Source organism: Struthio camelus, chromosome 14 (assembly GCF_040807025.1).
Source record: "Struthio camelus isolate bStrCam1 chromosome 14, bStrCam1.hap1, whole genome shotgun sequence".
Taxonomy (NCBI): domain Eukaryota; kingdom Metazoa; phylum Chordata; class Aves; order Struthioniformes; family Struthionidae; genus Struthio; species Struthio camelus.
Window position 1 is genome coordinate 23,373,659 of NC_090955.1, and position 26,251 is coordinate 23,399,909.

The following is a 26,251-nucleotide window of genomic DNA, read 5'->3' on the forward strand; positions in this document are numbered from 1 at the left end:
ACGACTGCAAAAAGTTGGGGAATATAAACGGAATAGACCACGAAAGAGGACCAGCTTTATGCGCTCTCTCTAAACAGCTCCTCCTCTTGCCGTTAACGGAGGCAGAGTCCAGGACTAGACAGATCACTCATGATACAGGAGGACATTTCTATGTTCTCTTCGAGAAGATGATTTCAGACACATTAAATTAGGTTTCCCAGAAGAAAAGGATTTTAAAGGTAAACAGACTGACTGAACTGACACAGAAGGACCACTGACATAAGAACAGAGAAGCAGCCTAAATCTGGCCAGGCTACAGGGTCCCCCAACACCAAACACAAGACCCAAAGGGGCGACCTCAATAGATAGAGGCCTATAATGCAGAGGACCACACAATTGAGGCCCGCTTCAAACAGAAGGCTGGACAAGATGATCTCCAAGGTCCCTCCCAATCAACATTTTTGCAAGCTTTCAGTTACCTTCTTTCAAGCTAGGAAAGTAGGGAAGCATGAGCCTCACTGAAAACCTTTTCTGAAGAAATTACGTGCAATTTGTCTGGTGAGAAAAACGATGATTTATATTATTCTTTGCTTCCAAACCTGGCCATTAAAAGTCCTTGACCCGTGTCTTTTTCGGGAGGAAAAAAAACTAGGGGGAAAATGAAGTGAATTAGGACAAAGAAGAAATTAAAACATATTATCTAAAAAAACACGTATGTCAGTCGCCACCATCTTAAACGTTTTCAGAGGTTTCATAGCTCGGCAATGCCAGTTAACTTGGATTAATATATAGGACAAATGAAATTGGTAGGCCTACTCCAAACGTACACTAGCAAGTGGCTCTCACTTGTGGATACAACTACATGTCAGCCAAAAAAATCTCAATCTAAAGTTTGCATCTACATCTTCCTCTGCTAAGTGAGATTTTAACAAATAATCACCTGAATGGTCGAGTTCAAAAGAAAGTGAAACCATAACAAACAAAGTTGGTTGCTAATCAGGAAAGAAGCCTTTTTTCCTGGCTAGTCTGATGCTTTATGGTACTACACCATGAAGAACAGGCAGAAAGACAACCCTCCCAACTATTTGGTAGCAGAGGCACTTCCTACACACTACTTCCACACAAAATTTCCAGGCAAGTAATCATATCTCCCCCAAACTTCTGTTGTCACAGAAGCTGGCAAAGTTACCCTCCGCTGTTCATCCTTAACTGCAATATCACACTGATTCACGTTTTTACACTTTTTCCACCTTGATAGCAAAAAGATACAGCAATTGATGAAGCAACCTTTGTTTGTAGCTTACGTTAAGCTCATTAGATCTATTAAATGGTTCAATGCTGCTCAAAATTTAAGTTCTTTGTACTTAAAGCGCTGTAAGATACTTATGTATAAAAACAAAATTGTTTACTCCAACAGGGTTGTAGTTTTGACTGAGCAACACTATCATTTAAAGACCTTAATTTCAGTAGTTGATAACGGGCAGATAAATAAATGAAGTCATATTTACATTACGACTCTATTAAAAATCAATTAAAATGCAAAACAAGCACTAATCATTTGCCTACAGCTTATATGTGGTGCAGCTTCAGATGTGCATTTCACTGAACAGAAAAACAGCAGAAGAGGCATTTAGTTGCCAAACAAATAGATCTGTATGGCTGTTTCACCAGCAGATGTACTTATTCGTCATACTCACTCTTGCAACAGTTTAGAAAATTATTAGATTCTGCCATCTGGCACACAAAGCAGTTTACTGTTTGAGTTGCCTTTGTTTATCATGATGAGAAAGCTATCACAAAAAGCAGACAGACCTGCTTCTGAAAGTTACCAACTCAGAGTAGAGGTGTGGAGTGCCTATTATGTTTCTCCTAACATCATTAAACATCGTAGGTGACAAAGATCACCTGCATGAGTCACAGTAAACATCTGGTTGCATATATCCACTGCTGGTCGGGAGGAGAAGGTTTGGCATAAAAAATAAAAATAAAAAAAAAATCAAATTTCCAGAGTTAATGCATGTTTCATTTGCTGGACACACAAAAGGAGTGGGGGTATGCTTTTGCTCATTGCATTTGACAAATCATCACGGATGGAAACCCTCAAACCCTTTCCTCCTCTTCTCCCAATACAAGAAATTGTTGAGCAGCTGAATGATGACGCATTCACTCAGAGGATTTTGTTTTTGTCACCCCCAGCCTCCCAGGTTGATACCTGAGTCAGAAGAGTTCAGCTCCTGGTTCTTTAGTCCATCATGAACTGTCCTTGAAGACAAAATTCTGAAATGGAAAGGAGATGGTTGGGAAAAGGGAAAAAACGGTAAGGATATTCACCCTGGAGTTGCTAAAACCCAGTCGTTAAACCCAACAATTTTCTCAACTCCAGGTCCAGCCATATTAATTTGCTTTTTAACGGCCCCTGCTCTGTAATGTTCTTCATCTCTATTCTGACTTTTTTTTTCCCCCCCATACACAGACTGTCATTTTCAATTTGGATATGACTACTGTACTGACACAGCTAGCACTGGTCTTTCCTTGCTTGAAGTATATGGGCCTGCATGCAGATAATTAAGTCATACAAAGCTAACTACAATAGTTTATAGAGTCTATCTCCTTTAATTTCATTTCACTGCACAAAGCAACACTTGTCTTACCTTACACGTTTTGAAAAACCGTGGATTTAAAACCAAACACAACCAAAATGACTCAAGTACTCTAATAAAAACCCCAATTACCAAAACACGGAAGAACAGTCTGCTCAGTATTTTAGGAGCAATGAAAACATTGGCAGGACTACTCCTAGATCTGGTATTTATAACGCTATACAAGTCAATAAAGCCAACTGTCAGGCAATCAATCTACTGAGCGTTTTTTGAGCAGGCTCACATGGAGGAGTCTCACACGTGATACAAAGTTTGTAGATTAACCGTAGATAGTACTATAACTATTTTTTCCTTCTTTTTCCCTTTTGGCCAGTCTGTTTTTGTAACAGCTCTGCAGGGAGATGTACCTCGACTGAATAGCAGTACTCACGCTAAAGCTGAAATTTCTGATCAAACTGTGCAAAACTACAGCCACACATTAGCGCAGCTGTATTTCTAAATTATAGAACCTGTATTATTTGAAAAAGGAATATAACCCAAAGGGAGACAACAAAATTCCAGCAATTTTCCCTATTACGATAACCTCCTTTAAAAAAAAAAAAAAAAAAAAAGCTCAAGCACATATTAATAAACACATACTTAAGAGTGGGCTAGTTTTTTCTTAAGGGTACTACAATGTGCACAGATAATGCAATCCTTTAAAAATAAAAGGACGATTACAGTCCCAGATCCTCAATGACTTGAGCTATTTAATAACTCAGTCGAGGTTCACTAACATTGTTTAAAATCCAAATTCCACCCTTATTGCATCCTTTTTCATTGACGCAAGACGTGTTTTTCCTCCACCAACAGGAGCTACAGGCGTTAAGACAAACGGGCTGTGGAACCTCTCGAGCCTCAGTACCACACTTCCACAAAGCTAAACTAAGTCAGCATGATTGACCAAGTAGAAAAAAAAAAAAAAACTTGTTACTTACTGTTTCTCTGGTTGAACTACTGCAATTTTTTTCTGCTTGTTTACTAAAAAGAAGGAGAAGAAAATAGAGATCACTAAGTACAGGAGGCAAGCAAATGAAACTTCCATTACAAAATACTTACTAGATATTTCCTCTAAGTTACGTGGCAAAAAGAATCTGCGTGCAAAGTCACTGCAATTGCTAAAGAGCTGACCCACCTGCACCCTAGAAGCAACTTGGCCCAAATAATTTGAAGTGATGCGAAGGATTTGGCACACAACTTTCACTAAAAATTAATTAAGAGAGACATTCTTATCCCCAGCCTGCTGAAATCTCACCTTCTCTGCATCTTTTGCATCCTATCTCCCTTAAACTATCTGTAATAACAGCCAAATAGGAATTATTACGGCTTCCTTTCTGACACCCAAAGCTGCTGCAGTATTGAGCAAGTTCACAGGCCTAACTTGCCAGCTACACGGCACTAGGAAGTTCGACACTGTTTAACTTGGAAGCTGCATGACTCACCTTGACTTGCAGTAAAGGACGGCTCGTTCCAATCTAATCACATCTAATAGGCCTTCAGGAAGTTCTTCAGTTTTTCCATCTCCATTAAACTTTAGTGATTAGAGCTCTCTAGCCCTCTCAGAGAAGACACTATTTTACACTACTGACTAGTGTAATTAAAATAGATAGGATTTACTTTTCAACATTTTATCAGTAAGGGATTATGACCATCTGGCCCATTTAGAAAGCCAGCCCCTTATTTCAAATCCAAAATATATACATGCTCAGCACCGTTTTGTTGCTGCATAGTTTTACTTGCACAACCAAGTATAAAATCAACATCAGAGCCAGGCAGACACACAGCAAGAACAGCTCAGACACTTGAAAGTAGATGCATGTGCATATATATATATATATATATATGTATACACACACACAAAATACGTCAATATATGATTTCTTCAATTTCAAACCGATTTCTTTATTGTGGCTAATGCATTGCTCCCACGACCTCTTACAGCACGCAGGCATCTCAAACCAACGCAGCCCGTTTTGGAGTTGTTCTATGGATTCAAACTCTATTAAAGCATCTCTCCCAGGCGGACCAGTGGGGCAAACAGTTGCACAAGGCATGGATTTTCTGTGCAGGCTGAACATTTCCAAATTTAGTGATGACAGAACTAAATTCTGCTGCCGCTGCTCTTGAAGGTCTCACCATCTCTATCAACCCAGCTAACTATAACAAACAGAACAGAACTGATACCTATTGCTCTGCGAGGAGGTCTGAGCTGATATCCATTCGTCTCACACCAACCCACTGGAAATATATTCATTGATTCCACGCTCACTATACAGTCAGGAACGGGCTTTTTGGAGCCTGTTTTGTTAAGAGAAGCAAAAATTGAAACAAATAATAAAATCTCACTTGATTAATGCTTGCTCTCCGTTTGCCAGCAAAGCTGCTTTTGCTCAAGGTGCCTCTGAAATACAACATCGATTGTTTACTCATCCCCTTTTACTGACCAGATTCTTTCCTGATCTCATTTGTTTCCTCCTAAAGGCTGGAGATGGGAATTCACCATCCATAGTTAGTTAGATGCACATAGTGTGTGGTAAGTGCATGTTGATGTACTTTCATTTAAAAAGAAATTGGATTGTAACGGAAAACACCTGATACAGGCCTATTCCATCTTGCTGAAGAACATCTCTAAAAGTTCTCTTCCTAGGTTTGATCAAAACTTGGCTTAGGATGGAAGTCACTCTGTTGTAAAAGTGTTACAAGGCCCTTGCTCTATAAAAGACGCTGATTAGCCCTACATATAGTGCATTAGCTTAGGACTGACACATTGCTTTACATAATTTTTGCTTGGTTTAAAGAAGCACTGCTATCCAAGTTTAACTGGGAAATGGATAATTTTCAGTGGGCTTTGCTGTGTTTTTATTACAGGAAATGGTGATTTGCTGGCCATATTTAGCGGATAGTGAGTTTGTTGCAGACAATCTTCAGGATGGATGACGATATTACTGAATCAACAGTGTAAGTGTTAATATCCTCTCCTAAGTCAGGCTTACCCTCCAGCTGAAGCCAGAGGTAGGAACCTTTCAGCTTGGTGACTGTAGCAATGCAGACTTCCTCAGGATCAACTGGGTTCACAGCCTCAAGTTTCATATTCTCTTTAAATCCATGGTCAGAAGTGAACTAGGAAAAAGATAGAATACTTCAGTAAAATACCATCTGTATTTCCTGTATAAGATATGAATAGCCATAAACAGGAATAACACACAGAAGCTTCAGTATCTGAATATCATAGGGTAATTTGACTACAGAAGGATACTCGAGCAGTCACAGAAGACTCCAGGTGATTAGCATATTGAATGCAAATAAGCTATACTACAAGTCACAAAATTTAAGTTAAGGAGGAAAAAAAAAAAAAAAAGCCTCTATAGACAGAACTAGAAGACGACACGCTGGTACTCAAAAACGAGGAGGCTGAGACTCACTGGAAGGACAGAGTCCATTCTGTGCAACCAATGAATTCCCCCTCAGTTGCTATTAAAGTGATGAGTCTGACCAGGCTCCCTGCTCTGTCACGTTAGCTTGGAAATCCATTTCAAATATGCAAATAACATTCCTTCTTCATCCAAGTGAGGCAGACAGCAAAGGAAGCTATCTTTCTTTGGATAAGTAGGATTGTACTTCGTGACCCAATTTAGTTCACATTTATCTAAAAACTTCTAACACATAAGAATGGAGATTTAGCCAGGTCTGAAGTGCCTGGATTACAGATGACAAGTGACAGCCAAACAAAGTACTCTTCCTCCAAGATCCACTCCTGCAACATCATTACAAAATCAATACATTAAGACTTCCAGAACTAACCTACAGCGATCAGCTCTTCTCAGGAAAGAGATAATAAATTCAGTGACCTGTTCTGAGAGGCCACAGCTGACAAGACAGAAAAGGGGCAACAAGAACTCATAGCCAGCAACACCATCTTCAAAAATAGGTAATTATTCCTTTTGATTTCTTCCCCTAAGCACGGCAGTAGCTCTTGTATTGTAAATGTAGTTGGAAGGGAGGCTTCAACAGTATCATCTTCTGCTTGACAAGGTACAATACGATAGTATTGTACTGTACTGTATCAACAAAAGCCCAAAACCTAGCAAGTACTTCAGGTACTTATTAATACAATGATTACCTGGTATTAGTTTAAGACGACTTGGTACTGATTAATACAATGAAAGGAATTTTTCAAGCTAAAAGGAAATAAAGAAAGATGGAGAGAGAACACCGAGCAAGTGAGACAAGGTCTATGAAAGGCCCCGTTTCCACAATTATACGAGCGCCAAGGAATTATGTTATTTTATGGTGATTCCATGGACTCTTACTCATCTCGTCTTCACAAACTACCCATTTCTTTTCGATTTACACTATTACAACTGCAGCATTTGGTCTATCCCCTATTTATGTAGGAAGTTGGCATTAACCTACTTCAGTTCACCCTTATTTCCACTCTCCAAACTCCGTTTCATCAGTTATCAGAGGTAATTTAAGTCAAAAGCGCGCAAACAATTCTTCGCGCTGTCAATCACGTAACGGAGGGAAAGGACATTTTTCTGCAAGAACCTTACCAAAGGAAAGCAGCTCTGGGGAGCTGCCTCAGCACCACATTGTTTGAGGTAGTCTGCCCAATCAAAGTCCTGCCCAGGATAACCTAGGCAAAAAAACAAGCAAAGGGGTTAATTTAACAGCATGAAAACAAACAACTCATTTCAGGCTGACACCAGTGATGATCCCTGCAATGCAAGTGGGTTCGCTCAAGCTTGTCAGCTGACTGTGGCTTCAGTAAGCCACCTGAAGTCAGCCTATAGTGTGGTTCTCTCAAGAGAGCTTACTTTCGCTGCAGAGAGGCTTTCCGCACTGCCCCACCTTGATTCCCATTTTTGGCTCGAAATGGCATCAGACTAAAATGAAGTGTGTTCACAGAGTGCGAGCTGAAGCTTGAATAAAGTACATCTGCTAAGCTGACAACAGCAGCAATTAAAACATGCGGAAGCATTCGCATCCTTTTACAGGGCACAAATGAAATTCTGGCAAAGTTCATTGACTCCACCGATGCAGCGCTAGCTCTAAATCCTCTCATTTACTTTGGATCAGGTTTGGGACCTTTTTTCTTTCTTTTTTTTTTTTTTTTTTGAAAAGTAAAGGGAGCACCCAAAAGGCACTCAATACCAATATATTACTCTATTAAAGATATCAAATACCGAGCCATTCAAGAGAGCAGTCATTCCGAAGAGGCTAGTCTAGTTTGCTTATAGCTATAAATCTGCATACATGTTTGAATGGAGAAGTCCGAACACGAAGTCATCAGGAGACAGTATCTCTCTCTCCAACAGAGGGACAACAGAGGGATACTTGGAGGAAATATTTCTCTTCCCCATGATTTAACAAATAACTGAAGGGAAATGGGTGGAAAAGAAGTGTGCTGCCACGATAGCCTGCGACTGGCAGTATGTTAGTAAAGGGACAGCTGAAGCAGTTATTCCAGTAGTGACTCAGAAGCACTCCTCTAAAAGGGACTCCCGTGACTAGGGTTTAAGAAATGAAATAAAATTTTAACTAGTCTAAGATTGTAGTATTACCATGACAATCTAATAACACTAAGTTCAGCTTCCCGTAATGGGTAGAGAGGTACCCACAACGGGATCTATTTATTTTTCCCAGTTTTATCAGTATCGTTAGGTGTCTTGAGACCTCACACAATTCAGAAGACCCATCATTTCCAGAAGTACTACCAGAAGAGAAGCTTAAAATCTTTGTCAGCCCTAGTCACATGCCTAGGGAGCTAAATTTCATCTTCTGCATACAAAATTCTACGTAACGCCAGGTCAAGCAAAGCCCCTTCTTATATCTTACGCAAGGAGAGGGAAGGGACAAGCATCCTATGCTCTTTGCTCCTCTGATGACGAGCAGCTAAAACAAAACTTTCCCAGTCCAGTGGGAGTGAATAACGATACTGAGTCCCTGGTTTTACAGTACCATTGACATTTCGATTTTGAGAAAAGGTGTAAATAATTCAGGAGCTGAATATCACTCCCCAGTTCCCTTATGTCCTGAAGCAATGTTTCAGCAATTCGCTACCTTGCCTCACAGTCCTTTGAAAAAAAATAATTCTCTTCTAAGCGATAAGATACCCTAAAAATATTGTAAGGCACTGGGTAGGAACGTTCCATTTTGACCAGAAGCAAAATCTAATGCAATGACTAAGGGCTTCTGATATCATGTTAATCAATGCTGAAATCAACATTTGCCTTTGGCTCTGGAGCAGCTCCTTCGTTCGTTCAAACATTCAAATTTTTATCCAAGATCAGCATCCCCAGCCACTGTCATCTTCTCAAATCCAAGGATGCACCCAGGAAACTTCAGCTCCACTCAAAGCTGCTGTTTCTCAAAGTTTGATCTTTCCTGTTCTTTGCTTGTGTTACCACACACAATTCTGCAAAAGCGCTGTCCCAAACATAGTAGTCTGGGGGCTGGCAACCTACTTCCTTCAAGAGGAGCGAGCACGACAAGCTTGCACAAACATACCTAGTGGGGGACTGAGATGCAAGCCATTCTTCAGACTCCATTGCACAGGGAAAATACCAGCACTGTTGACATGACAAATGTAAGACTGGCTGGTTGTGCGTTCTGGTCTCAAGTCATCAATTTCTATCATGAAATATTTTTCATCGTATACCTGTAGTTAGCCAAAAGAGAACCATGTCGTCTTTAAAGTAGCAGATATTGAACTACTTCTCCCTCTCCCCCATTTGGTAAATTTATTAAACAGCAACACTCTAAGTTGTGTAACACCAAATATACAAAAAGGGGTTCATCAAAACACTACATGCCAGGATAACTCATTAAACTACAAAGTTAACAAGCTTAGTCGATAGTAGCAGTAAAGCAGGTGCACTGCATCTTGGCTTTAAAGGTTTTCTCACTACAAATAGGAAAGACAGAACTGTCGTATGGAAAAAGTAGACAAACTGGCGTTTGGGGTTTTATTATTCTGTAAAAGCAAACTGCTTATCTTGACAATGTTTAACTGTGTCCTAGGATAGGCTGTCATTAGCAAAAACACTAAATTCCCGAAGTAACTAGAAGCAGAACAAACATCAAGAAAAATAAATAAGCGTGCTTTGCTTGGAACTGGTTATGTCTTTATAGAAATATATTTGCATCCAATTTGAAGAAGCTGTAGGCTGGAATTTAAAAGAGAGAGATCGCTGAAATGTAACACATCATACTGAGAAAACATTTGTCCAAAAGAAAAGGCAATATTTTCTGGAAAATATATATATATTAAATATATATATATAAATATATATATATATATATGTATCCTAGTTTTACGTTGTGCAAGGTCTGTTTACTACATGACAGCAGGTCTCTTCTCGAACCTTTTACCAGTTTATTAACACAGGAAGGGAGAAATTGGTCAAAACCTGTTTATGTTGTAGAGTTTTTCTTTCAACTTCCAAATCCATGTGTGGGCCCTTGTTTGAAAATTAGCAACCTAGACACTTCAGAGCTTATACATAATAAATGGCAATAACTTTTGCAAAAACAAAAAACAAAAATCCATCTTCAATCGGATACTTGGATTATGAGAGACTGCGTTTCATTTTAACAACCTAAGTTTGACAATGTTACCCATTTGGTCTTTCAGCTTGCATCTTAGTAGAACTTTCCCTCTCCTTTTTAACCCAATGTCTTCCCCACCAGCAGTTGTTTTACAGGCACTTCTCTTCCAAGGTTCAAGTATTTCATCTGAACACTCTTTCAAGATTTTAAGATAATCCTTTAAAGAGAATTTCCTAAGCATTTAAGAACAGAAGTGGCATTTGAATTAAATCTTCGCAGGACAAGCTAATAGGAAACCTGGTACCTTGACAACCGTAGCAGGAGAGATGACAAATGGAGCCAGTGGGTCCACAGCTTCTAACTTCATGCCTTCAGAGAATGAATGTACGCCAATCACAGGCTTGTCCTGAAGGATCAAGCATCAGACTGCTAATTACCCACCTTTCTCCATCAGGAAAGTCCTACCTCAAACACTTCAGTTAGAGAGGGCAAGTTGAGCTTTTATTAGTTCATTCTAAGGAATCAACGTGTCAGACTACACGCAGTGGCCATATAAGGAAGAGAAAAGGCCAACTATGCTCTCCGAGGCTGACAATTTTCTAAAGTTCATAGAAAACTGAGTCCCAAAGATTTCGTCCTCTTGTGTTCTCCAGAAGGAAGCACGATTTCACAAGCTGGTCTAATGAGCTAAATTAAAAGAGAACTGTAAACATTAAAAGTGCTCATTCACAGCCTAACATAAAAACCTGCAAAAAAGGGTTCCTGTTCTGGAATTGTGAACATCCTGCTCTACATCTGATCCTTTACCCATACGTTCAAGATCAACAGCAACGCCTCTTCTGTTCTCCTCATTGGCCAACATTAAACAGAGAAAGCCAAACTAAGGACCTGCAGGGAATAAATTTACCTTCCTATTTCTCTCAAAATACGCTGAGTGTCAAGAATTTTATTTCAATTCATATAAATTTAAATTCAAACTCATTAGCGACATCTGCTTGCACTTAGAATATAACAGGACATAAGTACACATATTATACAGCATATGTTGCTGTATCAGGTTACACATTAGGTGATACACCTGCTAAACTTTTTGATTTACTTAAAAAATTAGAAAGAATGCAGTAACATTGCACTCCTCCAGAAAGACAGTCATCAGCAAGACCAGCTAGTAAACAACTAGATGCCACTATAAAGGATCAGAACAAGGGATTTTTCCCAGTGTAATAAGTAACGGCTCACATAGTTGTGAAGGGTGTGCTGTCTAACTTAGCAAGAACTGCATGGTAATATGATTTTCTTTTCTTTTTTTTTTTTTAAACTAAAGGGAGAAAGGAAACAAAATTAAAAAATAAAAGCATTAAGCTATATACACTGGGTGTTTACCTTGAAGAGATCAGTAGGAACCGATGACTCCTCTTCCTCCTCTTTCACTTTCTTCAGGATCTCTTGCCAATCTGCTTCACTCTTCAAGGACCTAATGGCTTGAGAAAAAAACCAAGGAAAACAGTGAGCGAAGCCACCTCTTCTCTCTCCCTCTCTCAGAAAGCAAAGCAGTAGAGCCAGAAGTTTGATGTGTGCTCCTTTAAGTGCTAAATTTGTATCTGTTCAGAACCTGCGCAATTATATTTCTTCTTAAAAACATACTGCTTTGTTAGGTGTTTGGATATCTTATAAAGAAGGGACTAAAGTCAAGCTACATTGTATGATCTGTACACTGCGAGGTCTAATTTTTCTTAGAAAATGGCGGTCACATCAGCACTGAGGAAAACTTACGGAGAAATGCATGACCAGGAAACCACGTGCAGCTGGGCAATGTTAGTTCGTCTTAGGCTTAAGCAAGCAGAAAGCTAAAGAAACGTCCCAGAATTCTGTGCCAGCTGTATAAGTTTTTCTTTTAGTGTCTGTAACTGCACGTCACACATCTCTCTGATAGACTAGGAACTACTTTTACTAGTAATACATGCAAAGGCTCCCTGAAGTCAAGCCTGTGAGGGCAGCAAAGCTCCTTACGTAGGCATAAAAAGAAAACCAGTCTAAAAACTAAATTAACATCACGACCTAGTGTTTTCTAAAAAGGCATTAGTCACCTAAATAGCGCTTTGAATTCCATCCATCTAGTTTCTGTCCGTGAATAGGTACAAGCCAAATCACAATTCTGATTTCAGCAGAGATTGGCCAAGCACTAGGCAAAGGCAGTACTCCTAGTGATTTCAATCAAAATTGTTTAGCTTTCATGAATATGATTTCTTCTTAGCATAAAGGGAAAACACGCAAAAAATCCTCGACAAAAACAACTGCTCTAGAAGACTTGATTTCCCACAACTAATAGCATAGAGCATGCCAGAACCGTAGATGTGTATCTACATTTGAAGAAAGGTTTTATAAGGTAACTCCCCCCCTCCCACTCCCGCCCCAACAATTTCCAGTTTTAAGCAAGGTTTATTGCTTTGTGAGTCACCAATGATAGAAAGGGCTCTTGTGATAGCAGGAGGGTAATTTCCTGCACAGGAGACAGATAAACGTTCAAATACGTTTGATTAGTCCTTCCTAGAAATAGATAAAGGAAGCAAAAGCCCAGAGCCCAGAATAATTGCTATGAAGCACACAGTTCTGGAACAATTATGGCTACACAGAAGAGGCAGACACTCAGCCACAAGTCAGCCCGAGACCTTGCTTCAGTCTGGTGAAGAGCTTCGTGAAAGAGCCTGCCCTTTCAGTATCAGTCACCTGCACGTTTGTATCTGGAGTTGGTACACACAGTTTACTAAGTCCCCTGTCAGGAGATGTATTACGTCAAGCACTTACACTGCTCAGCTTATGAGCAACCCACTTGTTTCAGTCATTTTACACCCCACTACTTGGATGACCAGAAACATCCACCCCTGACAACGGAAAACCGTCACCTGTCCTTTTTAAGGACATATTTAAATGCATACGATACCTCTTTAGAGAGAGCCTTCAGTGGCCTAGTGGACTTGGAGTCCCTACTGGGAAAGCTCCTACCGAGAGCTCCTATCCTTCAACATGGAAAAGTTGTTTACTTTGCCCCCGACTACCTTCAACAGGTTGCTTTCTCCCCATAGGGATACAAACTTATCAAAAAACAACAGTGGAAGCAAGCCTTTCCTCTGTATACACTACTACTTTGCACAAACAGGTGGAAGGTTTTGACTCGGAAAAGCAGTTAGCAACATTTGAACACGTGGGTTAAAAGTCCTGCAGTACTATTTACTGATGTTTTCATTAATATTTCACTTAGATACGATATTTGTCAGATCAAAAAACTGATTATATGGCAAATTTACCCATCCGGAATACAGACTTAGGGCACCAAAGCAACAGCAGCATTCTCAAGCCTGTGAAGATAACCATATAACAAAGATATACGCTTTGAAGTACCTAAAGGTGGTTGCAGCTCATATCCCTGTTGAGTTGCCCACCCCACTTGATGAAGGAAAGGGTCCAAGTAGAACATCCATTGGTCAAACTTGTCAGAATCCTCCAAACCTTCGTATCGCAACTTAAGTCTCCCTCCCACGTTTTCTACCACGTTGACGATCCAGGCTTCCAAGGAATCCTGGAAGTTTTGCAGCTCTAGTCTGGAGCCCGGTGCAATGAGATCCAAAGGATTTTTCCCTCTGTGAAGCTACAAGAAGAGAACAAAAAGAACATAAAGCAAAGTTCTCTGTACAAAAGAGCAAAATAAATTCTGTAGTTCCATTTCTGTTCTGTCCTTTATACACGTTCTTTCTGAATAACTAAAGTATCAACACAGCAGTACAGAAATACAGCCCTCTTACTAAGGGCAACAGAATTTACAATGTTTAGGGTCTCTGCTACTTGCAGCAGAGCTTTTGTGCTGCCTGCAGATACACAGTCACACATTTCATATTAAATCCCATTCATCATATTCAGAAACATTATCCCTTACATATTCAAAGTTCAAAGGAAACGAGGATAAAACATTTTAAAACTGACTCCTCTAGCTTGTAAAGAGGATGAGACAGATAGGATACAACAGTAAAAACATTAGCTGCAAAAAAGATTTCAATGATGTTTTCCAAAAAATTGTGTTCTGTACTTTAAAAGTACTGTTTTAAAGCGCAGAGAAGGGGATAGCAATTTAGTTCTTTATTAGCAAAGACGCACAATTTAAGTGAAATAGTAATCTGTCCATTAGCAAAAACAAAAGATTGGTGAAAGGAGTCAACTGAGAAAGGGGACGATACAAAGGTCAGATAAATAAAGGACTATTTCCCTAGAGCTGTGTGAAGGGGAAGCAGCCTCGAAGGTAGACTGAAACCAAAGGCTGTTTGAGAAAGGTCTTTCTTCCGATAGGACTAACGAATAAACAGCCAGCCCAAACCTGTAGCGACAGATATGTTCCAGCATGACACTATGAGAATTCAATGCTGTCAATAGGAAACATTAGACAATGGAAATACATTTTTCTTAAATTCAGCAGCATACTACAATGCCACCTAAATTTATGAAAGGAGTTGAACTGGCAGTCTGAATACTGGTACTGATTACAAGTAGTCACTCAACAGCATCTTCACTGACAAAGACAAGACACGCCATGATTTCAAGCCAGCCCATTCGAACACTTACCCCCTCCAGCAAGTTAGCGGGAGCACTGCATGCTCCTTTCAGCACCCGCTGAAGGAACTCCTCCTGGTCAGGTATCTTGTCCTTGATACCTAAGTGAAAAGAGAGGAAGACAGACTGACATTCTTCTTGCCTGCTAAAGATGATTCGGGCAATGAGACATTACCATGTTCTTGTTGGGTTTAATTCAGAAGAATCTGCAATACACCCATCGGTAACACCTTAAAAGGAGGAACAAAATAAAAGCAAAAACCCTTTAAAGGAAATGACAAAGCTGCAGAATTTGGTGGACGACAATTACAGAAACAATAAGTCTAGGTGTGAAAGTAATCCCAGTTTTGAAACTAGGGTAACAGCTCTGTGGTGGAAGAACAATCTACTACTGTAAGTCAGTCACAGGATTTCAGGCAAACACAGCAGATAACCTCAACTTGTCAGAAAAAACACCACCTGCTCCAGACAGTAGCAATTTGGAAGGCTGCTTGCCAGGCTTACAAAGGACAAAAGCATACTTTAAGAAAGCGGGCAGTCCCTCTTCTGCATACGGAGCCATTACCTTCAGGCACTTTGAGAATCTTCTTGTTCTGTTCGCACCAGCCAATGGGGTGTAAATCAGCTGTCATGATATCACACCAAAAGTCAGCCTTGCGGTCCTCCCCATACCCGTCATAGCGCAATAGGAGCAACTGCCCGCAGGTAGTAATGATGGTGGCTACCCAATAGGTGTTTTGGTCAGACTTGACAGCAACTTCCAGCTTCATACCAGGGGCAAAACCATTCTGCAAACTTGTATCCACCTGAAGAGAGAGAAGATTGCCATATTCGATTAGCTCACAGAAGCTTTCTGGAACAACATGAGAACAATTTAGTCATGTTCAATAGCAAAAACCTCAAGCAGAATACCATCCAGCCGCCTCAGAGAGGCGGCTTTGTCATGTTACGTGCCCCAAATTAGACTGCACAGAGAGTCATCATTAATGAAACCTCCTCCTCATTTCAGAGTGCCTTCTTAACCTTAAATTAATAAACGCATCTTCCTGCCCTGGGAAATACCTCATGCATTATAGAAAGGCTTTCCAACTCACAGCTGGGCTGTCAAGCTAGATAAAACCAAAGGTTAAACTCAGCAATACAACCTTGATGTTTGGTGTTAAACAACAATATTCCTTTTAACCTTTTCGGATGCACCCCCCCACACACACAACCCTAAGAGAATCCTATTAGAAAGAAAATCATACGCCTCTGTTTTTAACTGTTAACACCTTTAAGTATCATATTCTCCGCTTGCAGAATCCTCTACTTGGAAATAAAACCATCAGGACCCAATACCTGCAGATCTCTTTGAAGTGACATTACAGAATGATCTCTTTAAAAAGATATTGCCTTTTTGAAAAGATGTTACAAAACACTCCGTGTTCTAACTCCCGAGAGAAAAGCCACCAGCTCCACACAGAGTCTGAGGAATCAGAAGCTCTGCACAGCTCTCTACAGCCACGCTTTGTGCAAAGCCTTGCGGCCACGTTCTGCACAGAGAGACATATTCAAGCAAAACAAACAGTGACGGATGGAGCTTGCCCTGAAGTCAGGTGCATTTCTCAAAGCCGATCGTTCATGTTTCCCTGGTGGATACGCTAGAGACCAAGAAGTTGGCACCCTCTTCTGGTAGCTGGGCAAGATGACACCACCGCGTGGTTTAATGCACAGAACTTTGTTTCTTTGGACTCGATCGCTGAGAAGACAAGTTGGCAGGAGTCTTGGGAAGAGCTCTGGGAATATTTTCTGCAGAGCCGTGGATCTGAGAACGCTACCTTCCCCCTGCACATACGGCAAGCTGAGATGGCCGCTCAGCATGTAGCGACAGCGCCAAACCCTGGCCAATCCTTCCCGTCACCTATTATCCCCCTCCTTTTTGCAGCCATGTCAAAAGTCGAACTAGGGTGCCCGAACTGGCTCACAAAGTCACTTTTCAGCTTGTTTACAGAAATGATTTCTCCCAGAGCTGTACTAGCGCAGCGGAGAAGACCACACGGAAATGAGTGTTAACACCTAAGACACTGCTGTCATAAAAAAGAAAAACAATAATTAAATTTTAAAAAAAAAATCGCTCAAATAACGTTTCAAGCTAGGAAAAAAGGACAAAATGCATTAAGACCATGCAAGTACATATAGCAAATGCATGAAGTGACACTAACATACATACACATATATGTAAAATATATAAATAAAATAAAGTCGCACAAAGGAATTAAAAAAGAACATTAAACAATTCTAAAGAAAATGTATTTAGACATGGTGTGAGATGACAACACTGGCACCCAGCGCCACTCTCGCTATTTGATAAGGTCTTTTTCCTGCTAGATTGTATACAAAACAGTCACTTGGATCTCAATATTGTTTACATTTTTAAAATAAAAATAAATTAAACATTAAAACACATTTGAGGAAGTAGCTCACATTTTCCCATTTCACATTTACTGTGTTTTGCCCACAGTAAGAACAAAGCATTCAACTTAATATAAGCATACAAAAAAAGGGGGGAGGGGGGCCTCTCATGCATCAGCAAGTCTAGTTCTTTGCTAACACAGGCTACGTAATCATGGATTACACTTTCTTCACCTGCTCGAGTACCCTCCTACAATACGAGTTAGGAATTTCACACCCACTGCCCATAACGGAGAGCTGGTCACAAGCTAACTATTCCAATACTTAAAAAACAAGAAAACAAAACCAAAAACCTTAAGCTTCCAGCTAAAGTTTAGTTATAGCCAATACACGCCTGTTTGTCATGCCAACATTATTCTTCAGCCTAGCTGGATTATAAAAAAGTTGTTGTTCTTCAACTAGAACCGCACAGATTCCACTTGGAGGGACCACTAGTGACCAGTACAAAGACGACATCAGTGCTTGTGTGCTCTCCACTGAAAGTTTCTTACCTGATGTAGCCTGGAATCATGCTAACCTTTTCCTGGGGCTTCATCACACGTACAGGTTGTCACTATCCTCTGGCAGGCACCAAGGTTCTCCGTCGCTATCTTTCTCAAACCGTTACCTTCTAACGGACAGCAGAAGTCCTGAGCAGACAACCTTGGACTATTGAATTTCCATTAAGCGCAAGATCTCGGTGATGTGATACTGCTGTAAGTATTCTCTGCTTGTCAGTTCTGTGTCAGCAATAACTTTCGAAAATTTTGTGCCAAGCTCATTACAGAAAACATCAACATTGGCTTCCTGACAAACGCTGAAGGAACTCTGCTAGTAAATGCCAGGCAGCCTGAAAGCTCCCCTTCCGATACAACACACGGGGCATCTATTCTCACGCCTGTTCATTCATGCCACTGCACAACGCTTTTGGCACTTGTGTCTTCTGCCACAGTACTGAGAGCACGGGTGAAGTTCACACAGCTCAGATCCACCCTGGTTTTGCCCACAAGAGGGCATCCAACGCACCCAAAAAGGACGGGATGACTCCACGAAGCTTCCTCTGCACTTGCTCAGTGAAGCACTCTCCATGACAATACTACTTGCACCAGCAAAACTGTACTGTATTCTACCACACACATAAGGAACAAAAACAATAACAAGTGCGGATCATCATCATTATTATCTAATTGCATTTCTGATGGCCACAGCAATCAGACCTCTCGTTTACACAGCTGAGTTGGCAAAAGGGTACGGTACGGGGGTAACAAAGTCACTGAAAGTATGTGACCTAACCATTACCAAAACGTAGCTGTCATGTTAATTCCGTTGGCCACTAGTATAAAGCTGCATTACAATTATTTTGGTCTGAGCTACGGTAGTAGACTTCTCTAACAGAGATCAAATAAGGGAAAAACATACAAGAGAAAGTAGGCAGACTACATCTCGCACGACTGCTACAAAATGCCGTTGGTCCAGTTCCATACTGCTCCTCAACTGGGACTCAGTAAGCTTGTTCTTGCTAAAGCTTTCGTACACTAAGAAAAACACCAAAACAAACACCGGCCTCTTCCCTTGAGAAACTAGATACCCGAACGCTTGTTCTGTGCAAAAAGCTTACAACCCCAACACATGGAGCAGTCTCTGCAAAGTCTACGTTTACTCTACACCTTTACTAGCAACACAGCTGCCCTATTTTAACATATTCTTTAAGGTTTCTTTTATATTATATATTAATATAACTTCTGCAGGTTACATTTCTTCTCAGAAAACTTTGTGATCCGTCAATGAATGGAGCTGAGTTTGCTAAGTCTCTTGTACTGAAAGCAGGCAATACCAGATGTGAAAGCCAGAGCCCCCACTTCTCCAAAGAGAGATGCCACAGAAGTCATGACCCTCACTGGCACAGTAAAGGACCCACACACAGCTGGTCTATGGAAGGCTACCGAATGGCAACTTTAACAAGGAGCTGGAGAAGGATACATGGCAACCTGGAATGTATTTTAATAGTCGGAAGAGATCAAAGAGTTTTGGGAACCAGCTCTAACACGGCTTATCTTCATTGACAGCCCAGTACATCAAGCCAGACCAACACGCTTTATGTTCAGATCTCACCCAAAGGGACAGTGCAATTTAGCAACAGACATTTGATTCAACAATACCCAAGGGCAAAGATGAGGGCTTAACAAGACTTTACCCCATCCATCAGGCCTGTGATCTACAATTATCCTAATTAGCTTTCTAACTACTACAGTCAAGCATTAGGTAGAGATATTATTTGCTCCTTGGGAACCATCATTAAAACCTTCTCTGAGAGCACATTAGAATTCGGCTATTCAAGAATTCATGATATTAACTCTAAAACCCAGCTCCTCCATAGCAATAGCGTGGAGGGCCAGTAGCAAAGACCAAAAGAGGCTGTGCAGTTCAGACCAGAGAAAAAGAGAGAGGGGAAAAAAAAAGCCAACGTTTATTTGCTGGTATACAGGAAAGACTAGACGCCCTTAACTGTCATCACTTGAGGACGGGATTATGCTGTGCTACGTATACAGAGGAAATAGAGAAGCAATAATAAAAAGGTAAAATTATTTCTTTGTCTTTACTCTAAGAAACATGATTCTAGTTTGTTTTCTAGATTTGAGAGCCTCAGTTCATTCAAAGAAATCCTAAATATTCAGTACATGGAAAAAAAAAAAAAAAAAGGCAGGAGAGAATAAGTAAGCATACCCTCCCTTACTCACATGCTTAAAAGATCCATGGGGGGCGGCAGTGGCTCCTGTGTCTTCTAGATACTCATCCCAATTGAATTCCATTTCTTCCACACCAGAACCAGCATCTGGAAGAGAAGAAAAAAAACCTTCTACTTAGCAATCTGTTGGCTTAAGTTTTAGGCTTTTAAGAACTACTGCAAAGACGCTTCATTTCTAAATGACTGCCTCCACAAGCGTCCAGTAAACTTCAGTAATGCACTTCAAAACACAGACAGCACTATTTAACTTTTATTTGCATTCCCAGCAACCCAAAACCTGAGAAAGTAAAGAGCACTTAATACTGGATTTGGTCTGAGAGACAATAAAAAACCTGGAATTTTGGTTAAGCACAAGTTGTTTCTGCCTCTGATACAGGAGAGAACAGGCACAAATTCTCTATTTGTACCAACAGATATCTAGGAAGAGATGCAGAACTCTGAGCAAACCAGTCCTTTAGCGCGTTATATTAGAAACCTTTCAGGAAGCAGCAATACCAATAGTAAGTGGTTTGAAAAATAAGACTAAAAAACCCACTCTGAAATAAGTCCCAGGCCACAGTCCAATGCTCACTTCAGCTCTTAGGGAAGCAGTTGAGTAGAAAAATTGTAGGTTCAAAAAACAAAACACAAACAACCCCACCCCACCACACACTACTACATGCCCTTATGAGACCTTTGGGCATGCAAGCCTGGTAAGCACCCTTTACAACAGTTCGTACTCCTTGAACAGAGAGAGGCAAGTGTTTGCCAAAACCCTGAACCTCTTTAAACCAGCTAAAAAAAAAGCCCACACAAGTCCTCAGTGTAAAGTAGGTTCATTTTTTCCCTCAAGCTGAATGTTAAGCTCATCTCTGACTTTTCATTGTAATTCTAAGAATTATAATTTCCCCAAATTTAGCAATGCATGTTTAGCTAGCTTTTGTTTGCTGACGACCGTATCTGTTTTAAAGGCAGCTCATCCCTCTCCCAATCCTAGTTCTATTTTGCTATTTTTAAACAACCGTAGTTGGTTATATTGGCCTTTCGTAAGCACAGAGCTCAAAAAACTCAGAGCTTGCATACGGGCACCAATTTTTAGGGGACAATTTTTAACCTACTGAAGAAACAGACCTAGAGGACAAAAATAAGTGATTTTAGTTTTAACATTTTGAGGGAGTAAAGGGGATAAGGCACAGACCACAGCTATGTGCAAATTAAGGTGGAGCTGATCAACACTGGCTGCAAGGCATTCTACCAAAAATATAACTTAAATGCAAAACATAATTAAAACAAATTAAGATTTCTTACCTCGTTAACACAACGTTTGATTTTAAAATAACCACAACAAAAAGCTTAAGTTTACAGCTAGAGAACCAAAGCAGGAATGAACATCAACTAGAAGAAAACATCTACAGTTGGTCAAAACCAAGAATGAAGCTCTCAGATTTTTGTCCTGCTGGGGCAAATAAACGACCCTCACCTACTGAAAAGCACAAGGCTGCTAAAACATCCCCCCCCCAACTCGAAAAAGGACTTTGTATTTCAAAAGGAGCGGTTGTAACCCCCAAGCGCGCGCTTCTGTTCGGAGGGAAACGGAAAGCCAAGCGACGAGCCCGAGCGCCAGGCGTCGGGCCTGGGAAGCGCCTGGACGCGGAGGATTTCCAAACCCCGCCACCTCCTTACCAAGCTGCTGCCAGCACCAAGTCTTCAATAACGTGTCATCATCAGATAACTGCCGGAGGGGCAGCTAAGCTCCTTAAATGAGGCACAGGTCACTTAACACACTGAAAGGGTCAATTAGGAACTTCTGTCGCTGCTTAATTGCTACAAGGGACCCCTGAGAAAGGGCGTTTGCATCCTGCTCCAGGCCCTCTCTTGCCTCTAGCTACAGTCGCAAGCAGTTCCCAGCTGGATGGGAGTTAGCGCAGGTCCTTTTTCACGCGCTAAGCTACGCTCTCTGCGGACTATTTGTTTTCATACCTAAAAGGCCCACCTCCCAGCTCTGCGCTGCAGTGAGAAGGGCGCAGATTTCCTTTGTGGCACGAAATGCCCAAATCTCAGCAGCACGTTCCAAGAGCTCTTCTGGAACTACTTTTTCCACAAAAAAACCCCCACAAATTCCTGTCCTCCACACATTGTGGATTCAATAGTCTTCCCCTTTTATTTCGAAGGGTTTCTTGTCGTCAGAGCATTTTAAAAACATCTTGAAAGAAGCACTCATAACTTCGTTCATCGATAAGGCTTCACCTATCTCAACTTGCATTTGAACTCACTAAGGTTTTACAGCTATTAGCTGTGAACTTCCACCACTGAAGATGCAGAGGGGGAATTTTCAGGTGGTTTCCTTCCTCTAGGAGACTGCCACTTACAGCTGATGGCCTCCTGTACCTGTATGACACAGCAAATCTGCCCTTTGTACCTCATGGACTGCCTTGCCGCGGTATTTCAGGTTATTTAGGGTAGCACTTACTAAATGAATATGGAACATGCAAAGCTTATTAAATGAAGCTCCAAGCAAAAACGCTGTATAATGTTGCACAGTGAGAGAAGTAAATTATTTGTCTAATTGTGGAGCAAATGACTTTTCTAATTGTGGAATAAACATGTGATAGGAATATATGAAACATGAATAATCTCAGAAATCAAACGGCTATCTTTTTACATTTGATGCAGAAACACTTCAAGAGGTTGGCTAAGGACCATCTCTCCGTTAAGGCTCAAGTTCGCTGGAAATCTCTGAGAGTCAGAACCCATTTGCGATTCTGTTTTTATTGGTATGAGAGTTACAGCAGAGCAAGGCCCCATTTAGGTCTTTCGATCTAGTCACTTGATGTTATTTTGTGAGATCCTGCAGGTTAGCAGGTACTGGGATACACAGACGACCGGTTTAAATGAATCCGCCTTCCAGGGGGCCCATATGTCCCTATTAAACACACTAATCAGTCCGAATTCAAACTACTCTGCAAAACCTTATATATATTTGCACTAACCGTTGATGTCTACTGTGAGAAAACTTGCACATTAATAGATGCCAACAAGCAAGAACGTATTTAACCCATTTAATCCTAAAGCACAATTTATTAATATAATGCTATAGCTGTGTACTTACAGGTACGCTCCCTCTTTCTCTCCGTACTGCTTACAAGTGCTAAATGAATTCAGCTTTCTACTACCTAAAGAGACATATTTTCTCTGTATCAGACAGGACGGCTGAAATATAGCTTAGCTCGGTAGCAAAGCACAACTTTGGCAAAGGCAAGGAAAGAAACCAGATGTGATTCTCAGCCCTGTGGCCTCAGCATAAAACCAGCTTTTCTCAATAAAGCTTTCAAAGCAAACTACTAGATTCTTCTCGAGTAAAATCTGGGAAGTGTCCCTCAGAGCTTCTGTGGAGAGTGTTTATTCACTCTGGAGATGAGAAAACTATCTGCAAGAATATTAAAAATTTCCAAGATAGGTAGATCACTTCCCATTTACCACTATTTATACTAGCATTATTTTCCACACTAGCTCCTCCATTCTGAACCTTACCATGAAATACAGTACGCCGCTCTCAGATACGTACATGAAGAGAAAGAATAACGAACTGCACCACTTTGACAGTGAAACATGACTACGTTAGTCCTTAAAAATACCTGCAATGGAAGCAGTCTACGCCAGACTGTTTTGATCCTTGGACTCAAGTTAAATTCTCACTGCCAGTAACTTTCATGCATCTTTAATGTGATGTAGTTTGAAGACTGTCATATCGGACGTTTAACTACATCACACTGAAGTCTGCAAGACCTTCAATTAAGGCTAACCTACAGGTTCCTCACCAGGAAACTTAGACATATTTCAATCTGATTTTAATAACAGTTAATCTTTTCCATCTATACCAGCTGCAGGGCCATGAATAAATAAAGACATGTTGCAATTCCGGCAGCTGAAAAAGACTGTGACAAGAATAAAAGTTGTCGTTCCCACTTGTAGTGCAGGAGAGCATCACAGCTGACAAGCCTGGCTGCTGCCTGGGCTCTCTTATTCAGAGGAAGTCCAGCAGATAAACACAAAAAAGGGAGGGAAATTGCCCAAAAAACACTAAAAAAACATGAACTGGAAAAATTATACTGGTTAAAGAATAGGAAGGGAACGTTCCAGTAGCGGTCTCAGACATAATCAAAATGTAAATCAGTTGGGACTAGTCTAATTTAAAGCACTACAGGAAAACGGTATGAGAAAGAGGGCACAGAAACCAAACCGACGTGCGTATGCTTACACGGTTAGCAGTTGCTGAAACTAATGATGAACTCGGCAAGCATAGCTCTCTTAAGTAATTGCTTGCTTTTTATAACCACCTGTACTAACACCAGACACGAAAAGGATGTTCAGGAAAATAACTGTTGAGTAATCTCAAGAAAAGAGCACACTTCACGGCTATTCCCCAAGCACATCTAGAAGACTGGGTGACTTCTGCTATTTCTAAAGGAAGATGGAAAAAAATTCAATAAAGGTTTTGGTACAGAGGGATGTGCTGTGAACACCCTGTTGCTGATCATGTATAGATCTCTTTATGGTTTCTCTCAGCTGCCCAAACCCTTTTCCCTTTCTTACACTACATGACAGAAGTTAACACTTTACAGTAGCAGAAGAAATTGGATTTGCATGTGCCTGGAGAAATTCTGCCTGTAGGCTGCTTTTTTTGCTTATTTGAGGATAGAAGGTTGACAACAACCTGAGTGATTGGTCACAGTTAATTATCAGAAGGCATATGTCAGCATCAGATAGCAGATGACAGTACTCTAAGAGCACCGTAGACTAAACTTGTGTTTAACATTTCTTCAGTAACACGGAGAGCAATCTGACTTTCATAAACTCAAAAACTACCAATAGCAAACTGTCCTATGAGAAGTGCTGCTTGTTGGAGGAAAAAAACAAGGTAATACTCAGATAAAATCTTAATCCAATGGTTTATACTGGTAACCACAAATAAAAAATTTACTACTACTTAACTGTCTGAGCACTACAGGTAGGGAGGGGCCTTTTCAGGGAAAAGGAGCAAACCATGGTAGACAGAGTCAGAAATATAGATGATCCCTATGCTCAAAAGGAGCCTAAAACATAAGGACTCTTTTTCAGAAAGCTGCTAGCGTCCCCAGCCACCGACACTCTCTTCAGCCTGGTGTTTCACAATGAACCAAAATCTGAGCTAATTTATCATAATGTAGCACTCTGCAGCAGTTCAGAAGCTGGTGCCTCAAGCCCAAAGTGGACAGCAAGGCTCATCAGAGAAACAGGGCAGATTACAAGGGAACCAAAAAGCTCCAATTATCTGACCTCTTAATCCAGCACAACTTTGTCAAAACATTAAGAACGAGATGAAGGCACACAAGGACAGAACAAGATAATACTAACCATTTTGACAGGCAAACGTCTCAAAATAATAGTCATAAAACCGCTGAGCTTTTCATAAATTCACCTCATACTGGCATCCCGAAGAGGCTTCTTAAAAACAGTTACTAAGGTGGGACAGATTTTCTTCTCTTTTAAGCCAATGATACACCCCGCCTTTGAAATGGAGCAATACTAAACCTAAGCCAGACAGTCAGAATCCAACCCACAGCAACTGAGATTTGAGTTTCTCTCTGTTCAGTGCAGAGCACAAGACACTTGCCGTATGAAATGTGCATTGTACTCATCTCCATCCCGTCTCGGCTGCCAAATGTTTGCAGAAGCTTTAGCCCCGGAAGCCAGCCAGAGCATTACCTGCATCATATTGCTGTTCTCCATTCATCTCCACAGCGGCCCAGGGATTATTCCAAGCAGCCAGAAGCAGCGCAAGCCAAGCCCGTCACGGTTTGGTGGTCATGAGTTGTCTCCCACCTTCGATCCTACTGACAGTGAGGACATTCAAGAAGGGATGCGGAAAAAAAACCTGAAAATAACAAATGTTAAGAAAATCATTATCTGATATCAACTATTCTTCGATACATTAAAAATATTACTCTCCAGCAACAAGCCAAAAACACGAAAGCCGCAAGGCCACCATACTGCGTTTATTTACTTTTAGCTACTGTGCACACATACCTCCATCGGCAGACCAAAAACAGCCTCTGGAATAAAAATTCCTAAATCAGTTAGCCACAGAACCTATTTTCAACATCTCTGCTGCCCCCAAACAACCTCATCCTTCTCAAAAGTTCCTTCGACCCCGCACAAGGCTAAAAAGCATGGAAGTAACCAAGTTGAGGCTTAGGAACAAGGCAGAACAAGAATCAAGTTCTTGTTTCACCAGGACCAATGAAAACGTCAGAAGTCACGAAAGCTAAACCGACGCTGGCAAAGCGAG

At 40.8% G+C, this 26,251-nt stretch overlaps 1 protein-coding gene across 5 annotated transcripts in view; it reads right to left on the bottom strand.

Annotated features, from left to right (window-relative positions):
* Nucleotides 1–26,251, bottom strand: part of SFMBT1 (Scm like with four mbt domains 1) — an 80,254-nt gene that overhangs the window by 13,632 nt on the left and 40,371 nt on the right. For all 5 annotated transcript variants that reach the window (XM_068906898.1, XM_068906902.1, XM_068906903.1 and 2 more), the window contains 13 exons: nt 25,669–25,837; nt 19,937–20,031; nt 15,334–15,574; nt 14,781–14,869; nt 13,569–13,815; nt 11,553–11,650; nt 10,474–10,575; nt 9,129–9,279; nt 7,172–7,254; nt 5,612–5,738; nt 4,803–4,916; nt 3,557–3,599; nt 2,192–2,256 (listed from right to left, as the gene is read on the bottom strand). In XM_068906898.1, coding sequence (XP_068762999.1) covers nt 2,192–2,256; nt 3,557–3,599; nt 4,803–4,916; nt 5,612–5,738; nt 7,172–7,254; nt 9,129–9,279; nt 10,474–10,575; nt 11,553–11,650; nt 13,569–13,815; nt 14,781–14,869; nt 15,334–15,574; nt 19,937–20,031; nt 25,669–25,696 — 1,483 coding nt within the window. In that variant the 5' untranslated portion in view covers nt 25,697–25,837. The remainder of the gene's footprint in view (nt 1–2,191; nt 2,257–3,556; nt 3,600–4,802; nt 4,917–5,611; nt 5,739–7,171; nt 7,255–9,128; nt 9,280–10,473; nt 10,576–11,552; nt 11,651–13,568; nt 13,816–14,780; nt 14,870–15,333; nt 15,575–19,936; nt 20,032–25,668; nt 25,838–26,251) is intronic.